Below are 21,988 nucleotides of genomic sequence, written 5' to 3' on the forward strand. Positions count from 1 at the left end.
TATCTATTTTCATTTCTTTATTATATCCTTTCATTGCTGGTGGGAGGGCGGATGGGCTTGATGAGGAGGATGATTGAGAGGAGTACACCGGCAGATTACTGCTACTTCCTCTGAATGTTATCTCATCCCATGAGAGAAAAGCTCTAAAACTAACAAGAGCACAAAGCATCAGATCCTGGGCTCAGTAACAGCGTGCTGTGAACAATGTGTTTGGCCTCCAGGTGTCAGGTTTTCTTACCATTTGACCAGACTTCATTGTGTTTATTTGGAATTACAGCAGTGTAGTCCAGAATCCTGTATTAGCCTCTCTGGCCTGCACAAATTGATTTTGCACCATAATAAAAACAGGCTTGTTTTGACAGCTTTTCTCTGAATGCTGTAGATTTGGTCCGGAGGCCCCAGATGCAATTTACAACAACACGACAAAATCTCATCCCCAGAAGGATTGGACCCTGCTTCTTTGGATTTAATCACAGGCATAACCCTTGTTCACCTCTCATAAGTGAGCAGTCCTCCTGTATTAGCCTCACCCCTGTTTCTGAGGCAACCAGGTGACCTTAGAAAATGAATGTCTGAGGGTCTGACCACATCAGGGGCCTTTTTTTTCTTTTTCTTTTTTTTTTGTTGGTTTGAAAATATGATTATTGTGAATCAAGGTTGTAGACGTCAGCCTTTTATTATTTTAAAATCTGTTATTCTATTTCTTCTGTGTGTGCTTTTGAGGAAAACTAACTGAGACCGTCACAATGCAATTTATCACACTGTTTTCCACAAAGCAATTCTTCAGGTAGTTTATTTGTTTTTATTCTATTTTTTTTATTGCATTTGTGAATTGTGCTGACCCTGTAGTTAAATCAAATCTAATATATTCAAGACATGAAAAGTTGTTTTTTGCACCTGCATGTGATCAGCGAACAGGTGTACGCTACTTGCGTCATTCTGTAACACACAAGCAGGGAAATTCCGGATGTTGGATTTCAAAATAAAAGCGGGACCATCACGCAAACTATTCATTTAAAGCGATCCTCGTGCAGTGACTTTTATTTTAACGCCCAAAACCGGATATTAGTTATAATGTTGACACCAAATTGCTCTATGAGGCGACTCTACTCTCTCTCTTCTCCTTCTGTCTCTCCCCCCCCTCTCTCTGTCTCCCTCTCAGGAAAGGACACACAGCCTGACAAGTTGCGGGCTTGTTCTCGCCGCCGTGTCTATAAGCAGCAGAGGGATCGCAGATGCAGCCCGAAGAGCAGCGGAGGAGCGTCGGTGTCGGAGGTGCTGATCCACTTCACACCAAACACTTTACCACCGCCTGAACGCGCAAAGTCAGGAAAGAGGATTCCCACCCCCCCTCCCGATCAGACACCGTCCACGTCCTCACCTGCACGGTCCCTCACCTTCCTCCGCTGAGTCCCCGCTACTGCTGCTGCTGCTGCTGCTGCTGCTGCTGGAGCACCGACCGGAGGAGAACCACTTGACAGACTTGGAGAAGTGGGGGGGCGGGGTGGGGGTGGGGGGGTTTGCCTGAGGCGGAACAGAGCTCATATATAAAGCCGAGTGAAGGACACTGACACAGTGAGGAGTGGAGTCAACCATGGAGGTCTATCCTACTACTTCGAGGAAACTTACTTTGCTCTCATTCACCTTTCTGTGGGCGTTCTCAGGTCAGTTTCACTCATGTTCTCATTTATTCATCAGCGTGTGGGTCGTTTTTTTCCCCTGTTTCTTCTCATCTACACCTATAGACCTCAGTTTTTCTTTCCTTTTTTTTTATTTCTAAACACAAATTGGAGCAATGATTGGGATAATGATGTGACCCAAGGTGACATTCAGTCACCTGGACTCATTTTCATCCAGTTTAATGGATCAATCACAGGGAATATTATTGTAGCTTTTTTTTTTTTTTTTTTTTTTTTTTTTTTTTTTAATATCTCTAGAAGTGTCTCTCTCCAGTTTAGTAAATATGTCCTGAAAGCATGGAGACATTAGTCCTAACCACAGGGAGTGGAGATGACAGGAGAGAGGTCTGTTTCTGGGGGTTCTCTCCTGTACTGTAGCCTATGTGTGCCAGAGGATGAAGGGATGGATTTAAAGCTGAAACACCTGTTTGTTTTTCACAGGATTTGAAACAAGTGTGTTACACATGATTATGTCTTCCAGGGAAGAATAATCCCTTTATAGCTGCTGCAACATTGGCTCAGCCATCACTCTCTCTAGCAATGTATTAAACTCCTACTTTCACTGATAGCTGTACAGTGCACACACACACACACACACACACACACAGCCTACTTTCCCCCTGCCATCTCTTTGATTTTTTGAAATTGGGGCACGGTGCAGCTGCACGAGGATTTAGCAAATGTTTTAAGAAATGACTAGTTCTAAATGATTTATTCAGGTAAAAATTTGAACAGAGAAATCCGGAGGGGAGCGTAATTTACATTTGACAGGAAAATCAAGATAGGGGGGGAAAAAAGTTGTTGTTCATGAGATGAGTTTTTGCTTCGTTCCCAGTGGCAGAGTTTAACATGTAGTCTCTGCCAGACTGGAGGTCATAATAAAGCACATGCTTATGATTTAACAGACAGTCGTTGTCCTTCAACAGTAAAAATGATTTGATGTGTATTCATGTTGAAATGATCATGAATTCAGAATCATTTCATCCCAGCTCAATTCTCAGTTTTAACAGAAACTACAATTTCTTTTTTTTTTATCAAGGACAGATTTAACTTGGCCACTCTGAGCCATCCTGCTCTCATGTGGAAAAAAAGAAAGAAAAATAAAACACAAACAAACAAAAAAAACAGGATATATCAATTTAAGCTACTGTAGAGGCCTCTGTCCGCTCCAGGTGAGTGCGTATTAGTTCCAGGAGACGGGCTGGTGGCATTTGGCTCCGCGAGACACGAAAAGCAAAGCAAAGCAGGAGATTCACGTTTTGCCTGAATCTGCCCTGAGCTGCCCATGTGCACTTGCTTTTCTCAGAGTTGTTGCCAAAACAATCACTTGCGCTGACACAGGCGGTCTCAGAGTGGCTTGTTTCCACCCTGAGGGGAGAGGGTATTACCTGGGAAATGCTACTATTTCACCACCCAGGCTGCTCTGGTGATGTGACATGGTTTAGACACCTTAAAGTGCTTTTGAAGCAGTGATTTAAGGTGTTTGAAGGGACTAAGGCCTCGCTCCCTGTGGGGGACTAATATGGAGTTTTAACAGCGGGCCGTGATTCAGTGTCACGGCACAACAGGACAATACAAACAACAGCAGCTGACCTTGACCTCGGCGCTTAGCTCACAATCAGTCACCCTGCAGGTGTGTCCTGAAAACACTCAGTGGTCAAGATACAGGCAGGAAACGGTCATGAATAGCAGCTTGCGGCAACAGGAAAGCCGTGCGCTCCTTGAGTCCCCGACGTTGCCGAGGGTGATAAGTGTTGGGGGGGGCAGGAAGTGAGTGAACGTGCAGCAAAACAATACGAGGCCTCATTGTGGCGTTTGAGTTCAAAAATCAAAGCTGCTCAGGACGTTAGGAGCCTGTCAACACGAGAAGACATGAGCACGGCTGGCCTCTGACTGTTTGAGTCATTCGTCGTCTGCATGCTCGGTATTTTAGGAGAGAAAATACAATATAGAGCACAGCTACAATGATTATGTGACTCATTGACTGTGACCATTGTGTTTAATTATTAATTGTGAGGTCATTTTTCAACCCTAAATATACAGAATCCCAATAGCCCAGTCATTTTATGAAAAAAAGGTTGAACATATTGCAACAGAAGCAAACTCAACTGATTTTGTATCCTCAACATGACCTCAGTGAAGGAAAAAAAGCCCATCAGGGGGAAGTTTAATGCTTAATAGTGTTATAAAGTGTTAATGAATCAAACACAGGAGACAAACTTGGATTTGAACTCACAATACTGTGTGTGTTCAGGACAGTGTAAATAAGTGCAAGTGAGAAAATAGGTTATGCTGATGCATCTATGAATCACTTCCTTATAGCTTAAGAACAATTTAATTTATTTATCTAGTTTTTTTACCCTCACTTGACTCTAGTAGTCCAGTAATTTTAAGACAAAAAAGGGGTCAACATTGAACAAATTGCAACAGAAGCAAACTCAACTGATTTTGTATCCGCAACATGTCCTGAGTGAGGGGAAAAAAGACCTGAAGAATCCCACTAGGGGAAAGTTTTGAAAAAGACCCAAATATAGCCCATTCATACGCCTATTAGTTATATGCGTATGTACACACTATTAAGCATTAGTTAAAGCAGAAGTAAGCAGAATATTTGAGTTAATATAAGTCTTAAATAGTTATATCTTTCGACAGCAATCACTTATATAGAGTGTTTGGTCTGAAACACGGGTCTGTCAGTCACTCTGCTCTGCTGTAAGCCGAGGAGAAAACTTTCCTTGTATCCTACAAGCTTTATCCAATGAGGAGAGAGAACGGCATAAAGGGGCGGTCCTCTCTGTGTGTGCAGCCAAGGGATGCGCATGAATGTGGTGACGTAGGGACGAGGGCGGGGACTGCTAACTCCATCGGCTGACAAGAAGTTAGCCAATACGACCGGATCGCTTACTTCTGCTTTAATAGGCGTATGAATGGGCTATATTCAATGTTGACCCCTTTTTTGGCTTAAAATTACTGGACTACTAGAGTCAAGTGAGGGAAAAAAAACTAGATGTGATTTAAGATATAAGGAAGTGATTTATATCAGCAAAACCTATTTTATCACTTCCACTTATTTACACTGTCCTGAACACACACAGTATTGTGAGTTCAAATCCAAGTCTGTCTCCTGCTGATTAATTATCACTTTCCGTTAACATTTTATAATAAGGACACACTATTAAGCATTAGTTAAGTATTAATAAATAATGAATTATTCATTTATAACGTAGTATGTAGTTTATAAATACAGTTAGTGCTCATCAATGATGAGTAAAACATTCTAACTGTGTTTATAAACTACATACTAATGAGTATTGATGAATTCAGTATTAAATGCTTAATTAATGCTTAATAGTGTGTACTCAATATAAAGTGTTACCTTACTTTTCTAAATGGAATTTGACACTAAATGCGTGTTTTTTTTCTGTTTTAAGCTTCTTCTTTTTTATCGAGCTCTGAGTACTTCACTATCACATGAACTCATTATGACTGTCTCACTTAAGTTGTGTTTGGATCAGCTAATCTGATTACATTAGCCTGAGTTCAAGGCCGGGTGCCTAATTATGCACTGTGTTCTAATTGGGAGCAAATTAGATTAATTTGCCCTCCTGTAAGTACTTTGTTTCTGAGGCAGGTTAAATTAAAATTCACACTCAGGAAGAAACTAACCCTCAGTAAATGTTTGTAGGACATTCTTGTCACCTGTATCCATGGTAATGTCAGCTCCAGGCCCCATGACTGGTGTGATTTGCACAGCCTGATCCCAGGAACATAAATATGTTCACTGACTAAATATACAACAGGTTTTGCTGACTCAAACTTTTTAGGGAACTGGTGCACTTTCCAGGGCAGCTGTTAATGGGAATTGACCCCTGATTCCTAAATGGAAACCTGGACGGTCCAATCGTACTTTTTTTAGATGCTCACAGCTCCAATGAAGCGGAAAGAGGTCCTTGTGCTGGCATTAGCATTGTGTTGTGGTGTGTGAGAGAGAGAGACGTCCATGCATTTACATGAGCACATGTGGTAATCTCAAAGCTAGATGTCCCCTTTTATCAAAGGTTGGTTGTTCACGGTAACAACAGCATATAAGCCGTGCCTTATCGCTTTAAGCAACCATCGTATGTGTGCTCTCCTATTCTGGACACACCATCTGGCAAAAGAACATCTTCATTTGTTTTCCAGGTGGGTCCCACAATGGACTTTACTTATTTAACAAGGTCAATCCATACAAGCTTCAAAGGCTCCAGGGGGAGGGGGGGAGTCACTGCTGATTTTCTCTGCCAGCGCTCAGTGAGTAACAGGGGTTAGAGGAATTACTTTAGCTACATGTTTTATTTTACCACGTGGCAATTTTCGGCACTGACCCTTTCCCCCGTCAAAACGTAGCGTATCATAAAGCTTGGCATATTCATTTACTCTTTGTTTGTTTCCTGGTTCACTTCGCAATTGTTGCTGTGATAACACTTCAGTGGAAATATATTATATTGTATGTCCCTCAAGACAGGCTAAAGGAATGCTATGGAACACAGTTCATCCAACTTACAACTGCGGCCTTATCTCTAATTGCCTATTTCTTAGAATAATACCAAATGGATGTGCAGCAAAGCCCCTTTCCACTTTACACCAGGATTACAGCATGTTGAAGCTCACAGTCCTCATGTATGTCCCCAGCAACTGGTGCAATTTTGATTTGAGGAAGGAGATTGAGGGATTTATCGGGGACGTAATGACAGAGAAATACAACGGTGCACTTTTTTCCCTCCCCAGTGTGCCGTCCAATCGTTATAGACTGCGCAAGTGTGCCAGTGCCTCTTGTAATCCCGTGTATTTACACCCACCGGCACTCAGTACAAGGCCCAGGAGGACAAGAACCTGAAGGGAGATTAGTAGTGCAGGTTCAGCTTTGTCGTGGTGATGGATAAAGAGACAGAGAGACATCAGGGTGCAGGAGACAGGGGAGCGGTGGTCTGGTAACGGCAAGGTTCCTGGTTCGATACCCTGCTCCTGTAGAGAGTGTCCTTGAGCAGGCACTGAACTCCCAGCTGTCAGTGTGTGTGAGTGTGTGTGAATGAATAAAGAGGCGTATGTTGTGATTGTGAAGCACATTTATAGGGGAATAGACTAGTACAGTACTATATTAATACATAAAAAGAGAAGATCATTTTCCCTTATATCCTGTAAAACTCCCCCTTTCGCCACTGTGTTATTGGCCTAAAACCTTAAATCATTTCAAGCCACTAATCCCTAAGTCATTTCCATTAGCTACGCACATCTTCTTTGTGGCTGCTTTGTGTGTCTTTGCAGTTATTTTCATCTCTAATTGTCGTCTTTTTTTTTCTTTCTTTTTTATCTCCTTATTGTTTTGTTTGTTATTTCATTAATTTTTCATACTTCTCATTTAGCATGAATTGCATTTACTGGTCATTTGAGTCAAATAAGTGTTCAGACAGGGGCACTAGTGTTTATGATGCTTCAATCCTACAGTACAAATTCTGCATTAAAAACTAAAAGAATCACAATTACAGTGACTATAATGATCACAGTTTTGTTCAAATGTGCTGCAAATTTTCAAAAGCTCATAAAACACAACCTGAAATCATGCCATCCATTGCATTTAAATATAAATAATAATGCTCATTATCTTTACTGACTATAGCTAGTTGAAGCCGTACAGAGGCAATTTACCCGCTGTAATTAACCACCGACTGGCATTCCTACTGTGATATCCCGTCAAACTGGTACAGTAACCGTTTCATCTCTAGCCCGGGGTCATGTAAACACCTTAATCTAATTATATTACCTTAATTAAACTCACACTGGCGAGATGAATGCCGTGATTAAAGAATGTGGAGCACCGCGGTATTAGCTGCGTTTTTTAAAAGGCTGCTCTGACCTCTGACGAGCACGCTCAGCTCAGGCCAACCATGAGAGGTTTGATGAGTTGCGACTCCTGCCCCACATTCACTGACTTCCTACTATTTTTAAGTTTATACAAACAGTGACATTTATAGATATTTTTAGTCTTGGTGTGGCATAAAATGTGGGAAAAAGATACGCATGTTGTTGTGTATGCGTCAGACATGTTGCTTGGGAGATGCAGTGTGTGGCAGCACTTCCAGTTGTGTGTTGTTGTTGCAGGATAACGTAGACCGTAGTCGGCGCCAGACATGACGTGTGTTATATTCTGATATATTAACAGCTCCTCTGTTATCAAACAGTGAGAATTTGCTGCCGTCCGTCTGATTGGTCGTACCAGAATGACAAATTGCGTCACAAGTAGTACAACTTCATAAAATAATGATATTTATAGCCATGCTGAATATTAAATGCTCTAAAAGCATCACCACATATTTAGTGTGGGCCACGCTGTGATGCGTGGATGTGTTGGTCTAGGTCTACCATTTCCTGGGGTTTTCGGTGACGTCCCCATCTCCAGCGATGGACCCAGAAGGAGGAAGGCCTCCTCACAGGGGTCATGAGAAAGGCACTGGGTGACTTTCCCAACGTTCAGCCCTGGCCTAGGGACTCTTAAAGGCGCAGGCGCACATAACTTTCAAACTTCATCTTTTCTCCTTCTCTGTTTTCTCACTGTCCTCTTCTCCATCCTCTGAGTATGAAGAGAGAGATTTACGCACATGGGCAGAGTGATTGTATATGGGTGTTGTTGACATTATTCCCACAAATGATGCCTGCGACATCTGATAGAATTCTCTTGTGGACAGTAAAACATGGTTTTGTGTATTGTTTTGTATCTAGGCTCCATAAACAGAGTTATTCTCAGCTGGCATTTGCCCCATGGCAGTTTACGGACAATAACAGTTTCCCTCAACAAAGAATGATGCCGTAAATATATGTAATACTAGTATAGACATAGAGATGTTATCCTGATCCCTGCTCTGTCCCATTGTCATAATAGTGGCATGTGCTGCTGAATTGCTCTTCACTGTGCGAGACTGCAGTGTCAGCCTCATACCCGGCTTCTGTAATTCAGGGTTGCCTGTAGCCAGGCTTTGACAGTACAGTGGCTAATGACTATTTACAGCCAGGAGAGCCACAGGAGACTGATCAGGTGGCTCTTCAGGCCGGTCTGGCTGCTTCGCTGGGTATTCTCCCTCGTCTCAGCCTCACATCAGACTGCTGATGTTAAAAAAAAAGAAAAAAAAAAAAACTCTTTTTCCCATCTGGCTCTGCAGACCAATTGTCACAGTAACCATTAATGAAAGCTAATTAAAGGATACTGGATTTGCGCTCAACAGAGATAAGGCTGTAGGTTAAATACGAGTGAATAGCTGGCAACCGTCCAGCTGGTCAGAGTTTATAGTTTCAACAGAAACACAAGTCAGTAAGGGTAATTTTAGCATTCCTGTCTTAAAAGATTTGACACGTATTTCTTTTCTGTGTGGAGTGATCATTTATGAATTGGCATCTTGACTTAAAGGGATAGTTCAACATTTTGTCAAATTGGCCCATTGCCATAATCCCTATAGTTTTAGGAGTATAGGTTTGTTTCGTTTAATTGTCGGTGCAAGCTATTTTGAGAACGGCGGCGCAGAGCCATGAGCTGCTCAGAGCTACACTATGGAGGCAAATGGGATTTCTTGGTTTCCCTCATCAAACTCATCAAATACACAATCCAACAACTCCAAAACGCTCTGGTGGAAAAGTTGTGACCTGCACATTCACCACACTATGAGATAATAATGGAACGTTACGAGAGAGAGTTGTTTTAGAGGTAAATTCATGCTAAACCGCTTAAAGATAATGAACCTCCTCCTAAAACTATAGGGATTATGGCAATGGGCCAATTTGCCAACTATCCCTTTAAGGGTCTTTAAGTTTATTAAAATACATCATCACAGCTACAGCTACAGATTCGCAAAGCTGTTCAGGGTTAGTGAGCTCACAGAAGGAAAAGTAACAGGAGATGCCGATGGTGTGGTGTTTTTTTTTCTTTTTCTTGAAATGACACTCACAAAGTTTTAGCTGGTCTTGGTGGTCACAGAAATCCCATGATCCCCGCTGCAGTTGGTCCTGCTCTCAGACCAGTTTTGGTGACACAGAGCCGGTTCTTTACTGTAGCTGTCAAAACATGAGGAACGTCCTCAGAGATTAAGAACCCGGCGGCTCCCAACCAGCCCTGCAACTGCCTCCGCCTCGGAGTGGAGAGAGGCGGCATCTTACCACTGCATTTTAATTCTCACAGACAAACCTACATACAGTACCAGCAGTGGCAGGAGAAAATAAACAGATCCAGAAGCAGAAGCAGCTAGGGCTTTGTGCTGTTTGATTTGTCAGCCACCTGACGAAGCAAAGTGGCAATTGGTATGTTTTCAAGATTGTGATGTTTCCAGGGAGGAATACACAGATGACATGTGTATATGCATGCATTATTTATTTTCTCCATTTGCATCTAGTGAAGAAGAATATCAGAGTCAGAGCCAATCAGAGGCCGAGTATAGGGACGGTTGTTCCCGGACTGTGTTTGGGGGGAGAAAAAAATAATGCAGCTTGCTTCCATTCCAGTGGTGCTTGACAGATGTTACACACAGAAGTCAACAACAACCACAACAACACATCCTTCTGACCTGTCCTTCAAAAAAAAAAAAAAAAAAAAAAAGTTAATAAAGCTGTGGACAGACGGGAATTGAGGGCACAGGCTTAGACAAGATAGGCCGTGTTAAATTATTCTTACTTGGAGGTACTTAGGTGGGGGTGGGGGGGGAGGGGGTTGGAGCCTGATGCACTTATGACTTAAGGAACACTGACATAATCCTGGTTTTCTTCTTGAAGTGTTTGAGCAGCCCGTAATCACACACGCTGCCAAATATCCATTTGTGAGCTGCCTGCTGCACAGGCCAGTGTCAGTAGAGTAGGTGTATCACCAGATGGAGACGCTGCCACTGTGCTGCCCTCCTGCTTTAATGGTTGAATGCAGAGTGACTTTTATTTCCCATGTTGCTGTTGAATACAGAGGGATTCTATGCACACAGCTGCTAATGTTAACGTGACACTTATATCTGGTATACAATCAGATACAGTCCCTGTAATTGTTCACAATTTCCTTTTCAGATAAGGACGATGTTATAAACCTACACTGTCAGTGATGGAGCATCCATCCTCTTCCAACATGGTGCAGTGTCTCTTTTCACTTAAAGAAAACCAAATCCTAGAAGTTAAATCTGTTTTGAATTTTGTGAGGCGGCTTCTGCTGCTACACCAGCACATTTCATGGTGTTTAATAAGCCTTTTATTTTTCTTATATTCTTATTTCTGCATTTGTATTTCATGAAAATGAAATTTAAATGTAATGTTAGTGCCACCTCTCTTAATTTTAAGGTTCCAAATGCTGCAAGAAACCTTTAACTGATGTGATGATTCACCTCATGATAAGTTGAAGGAAGTTCAGTCTTGTATGTAGATCAGATTATTTCTACCTTATTTTCTATAGCCACAGCAAAAAAATGAATGTGATGATAAGGTGTATGTTAAAGGGATATTTCAACATTTTGGCAAATTGCCAAAAAAAACAACCCATTGCCATAATCCTTATAGATTTAGGAGTAGGTTTGTTACCTTTAATTGTCGGTGCAAGCTGTTTTTAGAACGGCGGAGCAGAGCCGCAAGCTGCTCAGAGCTACTCTACGGAGGCTAATGGGATTTCTTGGTTTCCTTCATCAAACTCATCAAATACACAATCCAACTTGTCCACGAGAGGTTTCAGCCTTGCATACACAATCCTATGACATTAGCCAAAGTATTATTGGCCCTGTGAAAGCCAGATGTAGTAATCGTATGTGAGGTGACAGTGGCAGCAGGCAGCTATGTGGAAAAAGTCATTACGGTCTCACTATTAAGCCCCGGCCTTCAGGGCATCACAGATGTATCGGTGCTCTTCACCGAGGCAGAACGAGTGAAGAAGAACCACAAAGAGACTGTAGGAGACATGTCTGCCTCCTCACACACTGATACAGGTACACACTGCTGCCTGTCACTCATCTGCAGTGTGGTGTGCAGTGCTTTCCTGTGTGTGTGTGTGCCTGTTTAGAGTATTTAGATGTGTACGCATATTCAAAATTATTATCCCAGCCAACCCTGTACAAAAAAAAAAGAGCGTGTTCCTCAGAAATAATAATACCTAGAGAGTTACCGAGGCGTGTGTGTGTGTGTGTGTGTGTTTGTGTGCATGTGCATTGACAGTGTTTTGTAACATTTAGTCCGCACGGCTTCTCTTTTACACTTCAACAGGTACATGACAATGATACAAAATAATTTATATATTTTTATAATTAATTTGTTAATTAAAGTTCGATCACACATGAAAGAGAAGAATGTGAACTATCCAACTGTGGTAGCAGGTGTGGGTATATACAGTACATATAGATATCACCCTTCACTGATTTTATGACATAATCAACATTAGTCAGCTCAGCTGTGATCATAATGTTTGGCTGTATCTGTATCATTAAAGGTACAGCATGTAAATGATAATGTGATTTATTTATATAAAAAGATTTTGGAATAAATCTCTTAAACCCTGCTGGTGGCAGTTCTCCCCCCTCCCCCTCGCAGCAGAGATTCTCTCGGTTGGTCTCGAATCTGGCGTAAAGAGAAAAGAGAGCAGGTAATTTAATTGGGCATGCATGAACCCCGGAGGTAGCTGCGCATTTCTGACCATGAAATTATAAAGATCAGTTGCACCCTCAGCCTGAGCACTGTGTGTGTGTGTGTGTGTTGCACTGCTAATTGAAGGAAACAGAGCTGCTTCCATTTGGTCTGTCAATGTGTCCCATTGACACAGAGCAGGCGTCAGTCACACTGTTGAGGATGACTGTCACTATAAGTGTCAACACTGTTCATCTGATTTAAAAGCAAGAATTGGAATAAATCTACAGTTATAAAGGATTTATACACGGTGTATAATTATGTTGTCAATTTGATTAACATTTTATAAACCATTAAAATATGTTAAACAAGTCCTGACAGTTTTCACATATTGATACAGGCTTACTATTTGGCAAGCTTACACACGTTCCTTACTGCTCATTATGACTTATTACCATTTATAAGTGGGGAAAGAAACACTACTGTTACTCATGTAAGAGTTGGCAATAATAAAACAATCATGAAGGTTAACAGTATAGAGAAATGTGGGCGCACTGTTTGGCAAGCAACAAGTGACTGTTACCCTTTTTATATCTATTTGTGTTATATAACAGCTTTGGTTATAAATCAATCATAAACCCTCTATACTGATAATCTGTAACACTTTATAAGTACACAATATTAAGCATTAGTTAAGCATTAATAAATACTGAATTCTTCATTTATAACGATGAATACCCATTAGTATGTGGTTTATAAATATAGTTAGTTCTTATCAATGATGAGTAAAACATTTTTAACTGTGTTTATAGACTATACTAATGAGTATTCATGTGTTATAAATGATGAATTCAGTATTTCATGCTTAATGCTTATAGTGTGTACTTATTATAAAGTGGTACTGGATAATCTTAGTGTGTCCACATCATTTTTAGAAAAGTGCAACCCAGTGAAGGTGCAGTACCTTTCCTGAATCTGACAACTTCCAGGGTTTGGTTCAGCTCTACGTGATGTGAGCTCTGAATGAAGCTGGATCCTTTCATGAAGGACCAGGATAAGCCCTGGTTCTGCAGCCTGAGTCCTTAAAGCCCCCTGCCCATCAGTACAGGAAACAGGTCCCTCCACCCATCACATTATCTCACACACAACACAAGCTCCTGTGTTTGATGCTCCACAGGGCAGGACCTCCTGTCATCTCAGAGCTGGGTGCATTAAGTCTTCCTCTGTTCCCTCCTTCCCTCCATTTCATTAATAACGTAGTTTATTGACAGTCGACAGGAGGAGACAAAGTCGTCGACTTTTTAATTCCATTCTTTTTCTGCTCACCTCTCTGTCTTTCATCACTATTATTGCATCTCCCCCCGACCCCCTCTTCCTCCTTTCCATCTTCTTTTCCTCTTTCCTCATCTTGTTGTGCAGCCCCCCCCCCCCCCCTCCTTCCCTTCCCTTCCCTTCCCCTCCACCCTCTTCCACTCCTTCATCCCATCTCTCCTGAGGTCTGCAGCTCCAGCATCTCATCAGCATCAGTGTCTGGGGTCAGCCGGGAGGGTTACAGCCAGCCAGCGGGATGTGTGTGTGTGTGCATGCATGCGTGTTTGTTATGTTGTGTTGTGTTGTGTTTTTTTTTCTTTCTGCACATATTATGTGTGTATAGTCCCTCATCTATCCCTTGAAGGGACTGGATGAGGGGTCATACATATATATAGTATAATATGTTCAGTCCTTCCTCTTCACTTCTCGGCCCCACACTTTTATACGTTTACTCATTCTTTCAAATTATTTCTCTCTCCATTTCTCATCTGTCCTCGCCGCTCCCTCTCCCTGGGTGGTGTGTGTAACTATAGGCTCTTATCTATTTTTCTGTCACACACAGCTACACTCCAGAGAGAGCCCAGTTGATGTCATTATCTCCAATAATGACTCCGAGGTGCAGAACCCCCTCCCTCTCTCCTCACCACGCTCTACCATACATAGTATAATTGCTATTTATTGAAAATATCTCCCACATAGCCGCCCTCCCCTGTGCTCTCTCTCTCTCTCTTGGCCAATGTTCCCTCAGTCATGAGAGTGGACATGTTTTTAATATGCCTCTAATTGGATTTCTCTTTCTCCATTCTCAGTCCAAGTGACAACAGCCCTCAGAGGAAACATGTTTGCTATCATCAGATTAAGCACTAAAGTGCTTTTAACAAACTCTTACACACAGAGACAGGCATTTGCACATCATTTGCACCAAATTAAACAACAGAATAAGATCTTTGTCCACATTTTCCTGGAAGAATGAAACGTATCTGTTTCCTACAAAACTTGGTTTAAAAGATGTGTTCAAGTACAACATGTGTTCAGATGAAGCGGGCAATCTGTTCACAAGCAGGCTGATGTCAGATCAGTCTTTCATGGACCCCAGGAAATGGGGTTATTCACTATCCATTTAAAATAGATTTTCTCAAATGTTTAATTAACTCCTCAAACTATCAATCCTTCCAATCACTGTGGAAACCTCGGTGCAGGACCTGCTAGCTAGTTTTGAGAGTGTAGGCCAATTAGCCTACTGTATTTTCAGTTGTGTGAACTCCAGCAAACTTTGCATGAACTGCAGTCCCTCCATTGTTTACAGTGGACCAACACCAGTGTCTCTCCCCTGCTAGCATCACTAGCCATGTTTACATGGACACAAATAGTCTGAATAGAATAGGAATAAATGCTGATCCGAATAAACCTGTGTCATGTAAACACGTCGATTGGAAATTTTTAATCTAAATGGATTCATTCTGGAGAAATTTCTTCCCACCCAAGATGGGTGGTTTATGCCAGTCGATTTTCGAATCAAGAGCCTCCTGTAGCCGACCCCCTCACATAGATCACAGGACAAGTGTAAACTGCTATGCTTGCAGCTTAATTAAGGGGATACTTCACCCAAATTCACCAATTTTCTACTCACCGTCATGTCAAGGAAGGGTTTGGAGAACTTTCAGAGTCATCAAAACACTTTTGGAGTTCAAGGGGGGGTCCAGCTGGCAACGGATTTTCATATAATGGCGGTGGATTGGGCTCACTTTTGACTCGTCCCTGGAACCCCCCTGGAACTCCAGAAGTGTTTTGATGACTCCGAAGGTTCTCCAAACCCTTCCTTGGCATGACGGTGAGTAGAAAATTGGTGAATTATAAATTTTGGGTGAAGTATCCCTTTAAAGAGAAAACCAGGGACAAAACAATATAGGTCAATTTTGATCATAGGAGGCAACAGGCACATACGAAAGAGAAGGTCAGCACGGGGAGAGCGAAGGAGCAATTTGACAGTGTTTATTTATGGAAGGAAAAGCTTCTTTGTCTACTGTTTTCAACAGATTTGAGCGATAAAACCTCACTGCGCATGTCAGTGAATTTATTCAGATTAATTCCTTGATGCATGTACAAGCGCATTTTAATCGAATCACTTTATTTCACATCCATGTAAACAGTGAAGTTGGAATTTCCAATCAGAATAATTATAATCAGATTGTAGCCTAGAAAAAATGCACATGTAAACGTGGCTACTGCTACCTTCAGCTATTGGCTCAAACATATAGCTCTCGCGTTTTTATAGATATCATCCCCACCTGACTATGCAGGAGTCCCTCCCTACTAGTGTTTCTTTACTGAAAACATGCGATCATGTGGGACTGAATAGCTTAACAGACTTCTCCAATTTTGTTACCATGGATACCAGGTGCAGCACTTACAGGGCTTCAGTCAAAGTGGTGCACCAGTCATAACTTTAACCTGGTCACAACTTTCAGCTCTAAGTTCGAAGGGAACCACGATTCAAACGGAGGCATACCAGTCACAGGAACGAGTGACGCCGTCGTTCTTGGAGTGGACTGTCTCCTTCTAAGTCCTTCTGGACAAAACGGTTGTGTGTCTGTCCTCAGGGGGACACTGTAAATCCCCTCACAAGCCATTGACATCCACTCCTCTGGTCCAGCTGTCCTCACATGCAACCATTGTTAATTGTGAGTGTCACCGAGGATCTGCGTCCCACTCTAAACCCACATCGGTTTCCTTGCGGCGCTGGTCTGACGTCAGCTCTATTTCCTAACTCTCCGACCAAGAACAATGGCAGGTAAACTGATCCGTAAACACCAGAGGGGAGAATGCGAAGGAAATACTAACTTTAACATCGCTCTGTTTGCCACATTGAATACTATAGCCTCCTCTTAAATGTCACTGTTGATGTAGCTATGCCCCCCTCCCGTTTGTCATGTATCTGCAGGCTGCAGCACTACAGTACGTTGACTCTGAGGTACAGTACAGCAGAGGCACAGAAAGCTCATATAATCTCCTACAGCACATGTGTTTGAAGAGGTGGAAGTCGCTCCGCTGAATGCTAAACAGGATCTATATGGATTAAGTCCGGGGTTTGAAGCAGTTTAGCTTATTGCTGACTCTGTTTCACAACTGGAAATTTTGAAAAGTGCTCACCGCGTGAACCACAAAGCCTCAGATTTCTCTCACGTCCCTGAGACACCGGGGCAAAAACCCAGGGCTCTCTTTTTTTTTTCCAGCCAGCACACAACAGACAGACAGACAGAAAGCCTTTCAGTGGAGTATCATCATTGATGTTTTTGAGCGTTCATTAGTGACTGGTCATTACGTTCACTGATTTCCTGAGGCCAACCATCCGTGCGGGCCCATTAACCTCAGACATTAAGAGTAATTAGGCAAAGTGCTCACTTTTTGTGCAGAGATTCTCACTCGCTGGATTGTTTATGTGAATGTATGTGCAACATCCTGAGGGCAATTGGCAGTCTACGTTAGACAGGCAATTGACCTTTCAGTGCTCTGTTTTTGAATTAGAAGGTTGAGTTTGTATGAGCTTTAAAGGGGACATATTATGGAAATATCACTTTTTGAAGGCTCTTTAACATATAACTTTTAGGCTCCTTAGGTTGAAATCCATGTGGTTTTATGAGCTGTTCCCTCGATTGTCTGGCAATGATGTAACTAGGCCTGTGCATATTCTCATTTGTCCAGGTCATAGTATCTCAAAGGAGTTTTCAATCGAAAGCAACTGGACTTGGTTATTTGTCTAGGAAGACGTTTCACCTCTCATCCAAGCCTCTTGGATGCAACTAGTTTTCTAATTTGCATAACCCCACCCCTAACTGGTACCGGTAGAAGGGGTGGGGCAAGCAGTGGTTAATTTGCATTTAAAGGGACAGGCACTGAAACCAGCTGTTCTGAACGGATAAAAAAAGTGCTGTGTTGTTTGATTCTTGGGTATTTTAACCAAAGCATGTCTTTAAGAGACCTGGGAACTATTTTAATTTGTGAAAAAGGGGCATAATATGTCTCCTTTAATGTAGATCTGACTGAGAGAAAAGTATAATAAAGAGGAAATGGGTGAAACTGCTGAGGTTGTGTTAGCGCTGGAGGGATCCTGTCAAATAGCGTATAGGCCACGTTCAAATGCATGCAACTATATATATTGTATATATATGTGTGTGTGTGTGTGTGTGTGTGTGTGTGTATGTGTGTGCACGTAGTGTAGGCTACATACAAACAAGGGCCGTATTAAATATCTTCATCATGTTGTCATATGAAATGAAAATCCTCATTTAGATGTTTTTTGACCCTCACTTCAGCCCGTACACCCCCACACCGCTGCCACAACACCCCTTGCCAATTCCCACTTTAATCACGGTGGCACATCCGTATATATAACCCCACCCCCTCCATCCACGTGCCCACACACACACACACACACACACACACACACACACACACAATCACTCACTGACTCGTCTTAACACACATCCTCCGGGAGGACGAAGGGCAAGCCTCGTCTGATCTGTAATCGCTTTCTCAAGTCCCCCCCCACCCCCACACCCAACCCCTCCCATGTGTACCTCCTCCTCCTCCACTATCACCATCATCAGGAAAATAACAGATCCCATTTAATAACGGCACAGGCGTGCACGCCGGGACCACAGAGGAATACTAGTTCCTGTCTCATCTCCTCCCCTGACACCGCCTGTCACTGAGCAAGACATCACACGGAGAGTCGCAGGAGGAACGATCAGAACTCCCCCTAACTGCTGAAAATTGTCGCTCATCTGTCTCTTACCTCCACCCCCCCGTGTTAAAAATAGAACCAAGCTGTCAAATGCCAACCAAAATTTTTTTTTTCCCGACTCTCCCCCTTTCTCTCCTTCTTTCACTCACTGTTCTCAGCTGTTTAGAATTTGCTGGATGCAGCAGTTTTGTTGGTCATCAGCAGCCATGTGACGGGATCATGCATGAGTTATCGATTCAGTCCGAACTGTTCTGGTTCCAACATGGAGAAAGTTAGAAAAGGCAGCAGCATGGATTTATCTGTGACCCTGGGTGTCAGTCAGGTGTCAGCTTTAAATATGCGAGTCATGCAGGCGACATGAGTCCATCAATGTTGTGTTGTGTTGTGCATAAATCTTTAGTACACACATACACAAATCATTAAAGCCACAGAGCGAAGCTGTCAGAAAGGTGATACTGATGATATGATTTGTAATATATCTAAGTGTGATTTAACTATGATACTATCTATAACATTTGTGTATGTGTGTATACTTCACACAGCTGAGAGTGTGGGTGTGGGAGGAGGAATGTCCGCTGCTTTCATCAGGACGGATGCTGATGATGCTCTGGTCCTCCATCAAACTTCACTTTATCTTTAATCATCAAAGTTTACAGCAGCGGTGATGTAATCAATCAATTACTACATGCGGTGTTTAGGTTTTAGTGCGATAAGGTTGGGGACATGTTCATGAATACCTCTGTGTACCACAAGTGTACACACACACACACACACACACACACACACACGCATACACACACATACACACACAAACAAACACACAGATCTATGATTAATGGGCGGCTCATTTATCTTCCCTTCAGTGTGTGATGGATGGTTTATGTAAATAATCAGAGGAGCCAGTCTGTGTCTCCGTGTCCGCATAGAGACGTGTTCATCATGTCAGGTCTCTGCCATGTACCCATTAAGTTCTGACCTCATACATCCAACATATATTTAGTATGTATACAGCATTTATTACATTTATGAAGCTGCTTTTAAAAATCTTCTTAGTAATGTGTGCGTGGATGGCTTTAACTCTTATTTATAGGTGAAATTTCAGTCAGGTGTATTGAAAAGATGCAACACATAAAGGCTGCTTTGACACATTTGGGGAAAAAAGAGAGAAATCAGAGTGATTAAGTTTTTCCCCAAATATGCTATATCTGCAATAGTTGGTGTGATGTAGTTTTTTTTTTTTTTAATTTCAAACGTATTTATTATATTCAGACAAAATAACAACATTTGAAAACACAATTCAGTAATTTCCATACATGCTATTGCAGCACATTGATCCATCAGCTGCACCTCCCTGTGCTTCAGCTCTCAAATTCAAATTCATATTCAAATTCAAAGGAGCTTTATTGGCATGACAGTTTGGGAGAGAGAAATATCACCCAAGTATCAACACAAAGTTTCCAAAAATACAAATACAAAATGCAGCAAACAGCTGTAGGTTACACACAGAGACACACACAGCAGTGGATCAGTCTGTCATAGTCTGCCCTGCTTGCACTTGGATCATCAAAATATCCATAAAGTTTTTACCACCCCTGCTGTTACCAGGCTTCTCTGAGTGCCTGTGATTCAGGGAGCTGGGACTGAACTAACCGGCCAATCACAACATGTTATCACCCCTCACAGACCACACCGAGGATTTACATCCAGTCCTCCACCTTTTTTTTTTTTTTTTTGGAGAATGGCTAAACTTCCAGAGCAGTCAGAATAAGGAAGTGTCTCATTCCTGAGCTCCATGGTCTCATTATCAGCTGACTAAGTGACAGCAGAGTGACAGCTGAGTGCTCTGAGGCTGATTCGTCCCAGCCCTGTTTAACTTTACTCAGTGGGGCGATGTCAGCCTAAGATCACGCTCACTAAGATGGTGCGTGACACCACCCAGTGCTTCTTAATAAATCATGAGTCCGCAGAGAAGAGAAAGGCTGGCGGTGTGATGTTAGAAAAAACAAAGGCTTGGAGTCTATTGAATATTACAGTGGCCAGAGAATAAGTGAGATTCAGTGAATGAGTGTGAGTCATGATGAATGGACTGACAGGTGGAGACAGCTCACCCTGTTGGCTGATGTAGGGCATTCACATACATGTTGGAGAATAAGGGTCTCCATGAAGCTGACCCAGGGTCAGGGGCTGCTAGAGGTGTGAAATGATTATGAAAAACATTTAACTCAGTTTAGTTTTGTTTTTTTACATTCTAGCATTTCTTAGTGGTTGAAGTACTGTAGCATGGGATCATGGGAGTTGTGTTCACCAGCATCACTGTCAGTTTGTACCAGTTTAGATTCAGTGTCAGTTGTTCAGGAGCTGAATGATCCACTCCTCTCTGCAACAGACAGACACACTGTTAACAACCAGGAGAACACTGAATTAAATAACCACACTTTACAAATCAGTGATTCACTGATGCTCTTCACTGGACACAGGACAGGACATTTACTCCAAGGGCCTCCAAGGCTTCATTTAGATAATATATATAGTTGAAAACCTTTTTGTTCCTTCCCATCCAGTGATTGGAAAGGAGCAAGGTGAAGATAACTTATAATACCTGCTCCTTTCTTGAAACAAATAAGATGAATTAGAAAAAGAAGAAATAGCCAAGGCACTCTCTGTGACCAGTTAAAAAGCCTTTACTGCTATGTCTTGGTCATGTTAACCTTTAAAAGACTCCTACGCATTTCGGCTACACGCCTTTATCAGGGAGTCAAACGAGATGAATTGCCTAACGAGTCAGGTTTACATGCGGCCAAATAAATATATAGAATAACATCCAGAATTAAAACTTGTCATTATAACATGTTTTTATAAACTGTAGCTTCCCTTTTCTCTGCATGTGCATATTCTTTAACTGAAATATATTTGTACATCACTTTTTTTATACAGTTAATGAATTCCATCTTTTGACATCTACAGCAGAGAATACAAATTTCTTTTAAATTATTCCTTGCAATGCAGTGTTTGAAATCTATGATTGTTGCCATGTGAAACCAATACAAATTCAAATTTGCAGGCAACAATCTTAACACTGAATAAGTCGATATTCAGCTGTAGTAGGCAACCACATCACTGATATATTATGCATAGAGGATGTGACATCATTAACAGGCGACCAAATTGTTTGAGAATGGATGGAAACATTTGGGACATTTGGAATTCAACTCAACAGCAGATAGTTGTTATTTTTTTAGATATATTCATGTTAAAAATGAACCCGTTTATTAATATTAGTTCCCTCCCAAAATGGGATGGGGAACCTCTTCATGGTCCCTCTCTCAACTGTGTAACTAACAGTTTTTATTTTTTGAGGAGACATGAGTCACTAAACTCATTGAATGTCTAAGCTATGCAGTGGGATCTTTCTTAAAGAGGATTTTTGAAAAAAAAAAAAAATGAAGGATATGAAAATCTACCTCTCCCTATGCGCTCCACAACAACCATTTAAACTGTATGTGCTCAAATAAAGAGAAATATCTATTAGAAAAAAGCAAGGTTCTGAAGGAGCTGTGGACCCAGTTTGCCAGAAGGATCTGAAACACTGAAAAACTGAAGGTGGTCTCATGGTCGAGTTGTTTTCATGGAGACGTGCTTTAGGTTTTATCCA

At 41.9% G+C, this 21,988-nt stretch overlaps 1 protein-coding gene across 1 annotated transcript in view; it reads left to right on the forward strand.

Annotated features, from left to right (window-relative positions):
• Nucleotides 1–1,535: 1,535 nt before the first annotated feature.
• The window catches only part of esama (endothelial cell adhesion molecule a), a 64,723-nt gene continuing 44,270 nt past the window's right edge, over nt 1,536–21,988 (forward strand). The window contains exon 1 of the mRNA XM_083986332.1: nt 1,536–1,664. Within this exon, the coding sequence (XP_083842458.1) occupies nt 1,595–1,664 (70 nt within the window). The 5' untranslated portion in view covers nt 1,536–1,594. The remainder of the gene's footprint in view (nt 1,665–21,988) is intronic.

Source organism: Trachurus trachurus (genome assembly GCF_905171665.1).
Source record: "Trachurus trachurus genome assembly, chromosome: 14".
NCBI classification, from domain to species: Eukaryota; Metazoa; Chordata; class Actinopteri; order Carangiformes; family Carangidae; genus Trachurus; species Trachurus trachurus.